The sequence below is a fragment of the Haliaeetus albicilla genome, chromosome 10 (assembly GCF_947461875.1).
Source record: "Haliaeetus albicilla chromosome 10, bHalAlb1.1, whole genome shotgun sequence".
In the NCBI taxonomy this organism is placed as follows: Eukaryota; Metazoa; Chordata; class Aves; order Accipitriformes; family Accipitridae; genus Haliaeetus; species Haliaeetus albicilla.
Window position 1 is genome coordinate 16337507 of NC_091492.1, and position 6739 is coordinate 16344245.

Below are 6739 nucleotides of genomic sequence, written 5' to 3' on the forward strand. Positions count from 1 at the left end.
TTCTTACTGCCTTCTTCCGTGTCTTACTTCTCTAATTTCCATCTTGAACTGTGGGTAATGCTTGGTGGTTTTCATAGTGTGCATTAAGGGATCCTGTCAGGAAACCAGCACACCCTGTGTGAGATGTTGGCTTGCTGCATGCAGTACATACACACAAACACATGCGCACATGTGTCTGCATGTATTAAAAGTATGTACATGTGCAGATGTCTGTACGTGTCCTGCTGGATATAATAGATATATAATACCTGAGTGGGTATATTTAAAAAAAAAAAAAAAAAAAAAAGCGCAACATATTTTAGCAGTTAATGTGTGGTGATGCTTCTGTTTTGTTTTTAATAGGTAATGGAGTAACCTTGATAGTAGATACTCAGCAGCTAGACAAATGCAACAATAATCTTGCTGAAGAGAATGAAGCACTGGGAAAACCTAGAAATAAAACTTCAGAAACTCTTAGTAAACATTCTTCAAATTCTTCATCAGGTCCTTTATCATCATCATCGTCTACGCTGTCAAGCTCTAGTGATGTAGTAAGTACTGGAGGTTTTCTGATTTTGTTTTTACATTGTTTTGGGGTTTTTTTCCTGATTTGTATTGCCACAGAATACATTTTGAAAGTTCAGAATCCTAGTTAGTTATTTCATCCAGAATCCTGACTTGCATGAGGTGTTACCCCTTATGCAATTTCTACGCATGTAAATTGCAGGGTGTTTTTGACACAACACCTGTAGAAAGTGAATACAGTGGATACAAAGTTATATAGCCCTCTTTTCTCTGGGAAAACTGCATTTCAAAAAAAAGACTGGTAGTCCTAAGCCATATGCTTTAAAAAAAGAAAATCCTTAAAAAAAAAATCTGTTTGGGAATTCTATTTGAAAAATAAAAGGCAAATCCCAAAATCATGCATCAATTCAACATTTTTAAACCTCTCCGTTTTATTCAGTAAGAATTCTGGATTGAAAGAATTTAAATACCTAATAAAATGAACACATTTTAAGTTTTGTCCACTGCTAGCTTTATTTTTAAGGGAAAACTCACTTGTAGAAAAACTCACTGACTCTGAAGAAAAACTCACTAATACTTTACATTTTCCTGAAGGATTCTGATGGAACACCTTGCAAAACCTCTAAACAATTGAGTTGTCGTCAGTCTACCACAAACAGAGTGGGGTCACAAGAAGTGTCACTGGAATCCTCCCAGTCAAGTGGGAAAATGCAAAATAGCCAAACAGCCAACACATCCAGCAACACGAACAAATCTCAGGTTTGTGAAATGTTTCAAAACAACAACTGTATAGATTATTTGGATATTACACATGTCTTCCATGGAAGGGTAGCTTGTTCTGGAAAGGAAACACTGCATTTTTCACCTCCCTTTTACGCCACTAAAAAGCTTTGAGCACTGATTGTATCTAAAATCACCTGGTTCCCTGTTTAGCTTACACAGATGAGTTTGCAACAGTGGCTTTCCCAGCCTTTAAACAGATGAAATTGGATTGACTTTATTTTGGGAAATCTAGATTTTTCAGAAGTATGCAGCTGTGTTGCACCTATTTCCTTTTTTCAAAAAGCATGTCAGTCCAGTCTTTACTGCAGAATTTGAGAACTAATGAGACTTGCCAACACTTAGTGAAAAAGTTAGCAAAAATGTATGTTTAAAATTATGACTGGCTGCTGCTCTGTTAGCTGTTGATAGTTGTTGAACTGTCTTTCATTAAGGGAGATGAAGTTTCCTTGCTGATAAATGAAATTCCCTCTCATTTCCCCCTAAAGACAAATATCTTCATGGTGAGACCTACCAGAGCTTATGCATTTAGGGGGTTTCTCATGTTGATGAATACTTCTATGACAACTCAGTAATCTGGAGATACCATGTGCCTCTATATACAATATACTTTGCATATATGCAGTTTACATTTTTATACTTTTTTCAGAATTTAGGACTTCTTTAACGTACGAAAAATAGCCTGGAATCTTCTGGAATTTTATTCCTGAAAAGTAATTCTGAAGACTTGCCTACTACTTGCTGACAATCTATCTCTAGCTAGTAATGAGGCAGTTTACAAACTAGGCCTTGGATATACCATGAATGTGTGTCTGTGTTACTATGCAGAGCTAATTCTGGTGCTGGAATGTGAATATGCACAATCTGAGATACTCTACATCTGTAAAAAGATGTGGTAGAAAATTAGTCCTGGTCTTAAAAGAATGTTGTCTTAATTTTGCACGGAAGACGAGATTTGAGCAATTGTCATGGTTTAACCCCAGCTGGCAGCTAAGCACCACGCAGCCGCTCACTCACCTCCCTCACAGTGGGAGGGGGGAAGAATCGGAAGGGTAAGAGTGAGAAAACTCCTGGGTTGAGATAAAGGCAGTTTAGTAGGTAAAGCAAAAGCCGCACACGCAAGCAAAGCAAAACAAGGAATTCATTCACCGCTTCCCATGGGCAGGCAGGTGTTGAGCCATCCCCAGGAAGCAGGGCTCCATCCCGCCTAAGGGTTACTTGGGAAGACAATCACTCCAAATATCCCTCCCTCCCTTCCTTCTTCTTCCCCCAGCTTTATGTGCTGAGCATGACGTCCTATAGTCTGGAATATCCCTTGGGTCAGTTGGGGTCAGCTGTCCCGGCTGTGTCCCCTCTCAACGCCTTGTGCCCCCCCAGCCTACTCACTGGTGGGGTGGGGTGAGGAGCAGAAAAGGCCTTGGCTCTGTGTAAGCACTGCTCAGCAGTAACGAAAACATCCCTGTATTATCAACACTGTTTTCAGCACCAATACAAAACATAGCCCCACACTAGCTACTATGACGAAAATTAACTCTATCCCAGCCAAAACCAGCACAGCAAGCTTCATCTGTCATCCTGGATTATGGACTTATATTTCTGTAAAACACTGTTTTGATGGTTGCAAAATGGGGGCGATAGAACAGTTTTATCCTTTTCAAAAGTCAAAGTGCTCTGCTCTTCTCTCTTGACCTGCATGGTTTTGGGTCTAGAGATGAACATTTGTTTGCAATCACCAAAGTGAAAAATTCGTGGTAATGTGCTGCTGTCTAAGCAATGGCCTAGCTTCTTTTGCCATATCAATTTTTTCAAGTGTAACACTTTCATGTGTTAATGTCCTCATTATCCAGAAATAGGGTTGTGTAATTGCCATGCTTTTTTCTTTTTAGCACTGATTTACTGTGTTCTCTTTCTTTTACAGCATGGATCTGCACGGTTATTTCGTTCTTCTAACAAAGGCTTCCAAGGTCCAGCAAACTCAAGCCACGGTACCTCAGTCACAAACAAACAACATCAAGGCAGCAAATCACACCATCAGTTTTTCCATGGCAAAAAGAGGAAACACAAGAGGGATGCAGCCCTTTCAGACCTTTGTAGATAGTTGCCTATTTTATGACTGTTCTTCTGTGTGCAATGATCTCATGCTACAGGATAGTTTGATAGTGACTCCTTGGATCTCTTCCGGAGCTTCAGACTGTTCAGACATTGATTAGCAACTGCATTTTTTTTTTTTTCCCAGCTCGCCACGGAACGGATCATGAAGATTGATCACTGAAAAAAAAAAAAAAAAAAAAAAGAAAAAAATTCTAAAAAGAAAAAAAACTGGAAAAAAAAGAGGAAAAAGGCTGCTCATTTGATAAGTCATATGCTACAACAGGGTCATTTAGGATATAAAAGCTTGAATGTAAAATAAATGTATTTCCCATCAGCTCATGCTGACCTGTAGAGGTAGTACTCAGTGTGTCTAGGGGGTGGTAACAAACAAATAAAACACAAAAAAATAGGAAAAAAAAGCAAAAAATTGTATTTTGAGGGAAACCCAGCCTTTAAAGGTGAAAGTAATTTGTGCATGATTTTTTTATTATTTTTGCATATACTTACCATTTTATTGTGTATATATAGATGACCATATAGGAAAACTGACATTTGTAATAGTGGATTTGTTAATACTTTTTACATAACATTACTGTTTAAATTGTAAACATAAATTTTTCTCAGGATTAGTTTGGAAAATAATCTGAATTGTCATCTTAACATCCATATAAAGAGACATTACTAGTTATATTGCTCAGAATTTCTTTTTTTGGCATTTAAAAGATTTAATAGGACATTTGATCTGCAAAAGCTGTTCCTCTGAAAGAAAGGTTTATGGTGGCAAATGAAGTTTTTCATTTGTATAAAGTGTACATGTACTTTGTGTAGACACTGAGCTTGTCATCTCAGAGAAGTAACCTTCACCTTGGAGTGCCATCATTTCAGGCAATGGGGTTTTATAGTTGCATCCTTCTCTTCCTCCCCTTAGTGGTCTCTCCCTGACCCTTTCTTTTTTTTGAAGAAATATAAAGCCACTTGGGGTTTTTTAGTTTGGTTGTTGGTGGTGATTGTTTTCTTCTTCTTTTTTTTTTTTTGTTTTTGAAAAAACAAACAACAAAACTCAGTTTGTTATAGACGTTTGCATTCCTGGGCTGCTTTAATCCCATGCCTCTTTGTTTGTGCCTTCCCTCCCCCTTCCAGGTCTGGGTTTTTTTGTCTTTTATATTTTTGCTAACTCCTGTAGGAGATTGTAACTGTTGAAGCTTTAAGTAAATTTTACAATTAAACTATTTTTTTCTCACTCCCCTCTTAGGCATTTTTATATTTACACTTAATTATTTAAAAACAACCAAAACAACTTCAAATAATGAAATATATTTTGTATTGCCTTAAAGACCCAAACCTTTCATATCTCATAGTATTTCTTCATTGACCTAGTTATCATTTAATTTAAACTCCACATTTGTCTGGTTCAGTCACATTACAAGTCTAGGTTGCAGTAACTTTGATGCCATGAATGCGAATTAAATGTGTAATTACACTCACAGGCATAGCTTGGAACAGGAGTTGGGACACTTACTTTCACATATTTCTTTAAAGAGGAAAGTCTGTACTCTGCATATGTGGCTGTATTTAATGCAGCTGTTCTGGAGATGATGCTTTTATAAAAAGTACTATTAGCTTTTAGAAACTTTTTTAATATACATTTACAGAATACTACAGACCAACCTGACCTTTAATGGGCACTAATGAGTGCAATGTTTTTTTTAAAGTAAAATAATGCTAAAATAAGACCAGGACTGATGTCATCACTTAAATTAATAAACATTTTCAATGTGTTAAAGTGTTTTACTTCAAAAAGGAAAATACATATATTCCAAAAATATGGAAAGTCATAACATCTACTCAAACACTAAGCTTAAGTGATGTTAATTTGACAATTTTTTTTTTAAATTTTTACATTCATATTTTAATTTGATCAGATAATTTTATCAACAAGATGTTGAGCTTTTGTTCATAGAAACTAGTAAAAGTTGTACCACATTATGCATAATCACAGTATTTATTTTGTTTTAGATTATTGTGAATGTGTAGACTTATGTTCACCGCTTAGGGAACAATTATTTATAAATTATATTAATCCAGTGTTGTTAGCTGCTATTAGCAAAACTGTTCCAAAACTTAATACTTGCAAAGATCTGTATCGCATTTACCACACTGAAGTGTTTTTAAAAGAATCACCCTCATCGTTGAAAGCAAATGTACTCTTAGGGTGCAGATATTAGTGTTCCAATAAGCATGTGATAATTTTAAGGTGGTGGTAGCGGGAAGATAATCTTGATTCCATTGGGAATCTTAGGTTTGCCTCAATTTATGGTTTTCATAAATTTAATGGAAAATAGCTTTTCCTGGACTGCTCAAGTTTCTTTTTGGTAAACAGTATCTTTCTAAAAGAAAAAAAAAAAAAAAAAAAAAAGGAAAAAAAAAAAGCATGAAGGAAAAATTGAGGTATTTTACATTGCCTCAAATGACCAGCATTGTATTCATAAAATACTGTATATCTTGCAAATCTTTATTTAAACAGAACAGTTGAACTGTTCGTTTTTCAATCTGAAGTAAAATACTTTCAAGACCTTTTAGTTTGCCTGCTCATTTGTCTTGTACATTTCATCTCTGTATTTGACTCAAGTCTAATTCCTTTTTGAGTTTCAATACTTTTGTGAAGATTTTGTGAATATATGAAAAATAAATGTTTAATCTAACTACTGCAGTTTATCACCATTCTTGACACTTACCCTGTTTTTTCCTTCACAGTACTGTGGAAAGAGCAGGCTACTCAAGGCGCTTTGTAATATTTTTTGTAGTATCTGGGTGCTTCTCCAGCAGAGTGCTGGGCCAGTCTGCCTGGAATTTGGAAGCTTGCTTTGTTCAAGTGGGCCTGGTCTGCCATGTTTCCTTCCAGGAGAGCTGAAGCAGAGTCTGCATGCCTAAGAATAAGTGGAAGAATATACACATATAAAGGGTTCTTAATGTATTTTTTTTCCTAACTTTCCTCTGCACTATACATAGGAGACTTGTGCAAGGATCCGTTTTCTTTGCCTGTTGAACCTGGGTTAGGGGTGGTGTTCCAGCTGCAGGAGAGAAGCTGTTCAAAGGTGCCACACTGAGAAGGGTGTTGTAGAAGCGTGCAAAAGTTAATTTGAGTTACTTCCAGCTAGAAGCTGTTTTTAGCATAGTTCCTGAAGCACAGTTGATATTATTAAAGTATGTTCCTAACTTTGGTTATCTTCCTTCTTCGCATGAATCAGCAGGGAGATGTACACATACTGAAAGTTCTTGTAGTCTTGCCGCTGGTAGTCTACCAAAGACCATCGGAAATACATAAATAAGCTGAAGTGTTTCTATATCTTCCTGTTTGACATCA

General features: G+C 36.4%; 1 protein-coding gene across 1 annotated transcript in view; it reads left to right on the top strand.

The window, feature by feature from the left end:
• TENT4B (terminal nucleotidyltransferase 4B) overlaps positions 1-6077 on the top strand; it is a 46464-nt gene extending 40387 nt beyond the window's left edge. Inside the window, exons 10-12 of the mRNA XM_069793622.1 lie at positions 343-530; positions 1099-1263; positions 3203-6077. Of these exons, the coding sequence (XP_069649723.1) occupies positions 343-530; positions 1099-1263; positions 3203-3382 (533 nt within the window). The 3' untranslated portion in view covers positions 3383-6077. The remainder of the gene's footprint in view (positions 1-342; positions 531-1098; positions 1264-3202) is intronic.
• Positions 6078-6739: the final 662 nt, after the last annotated feature.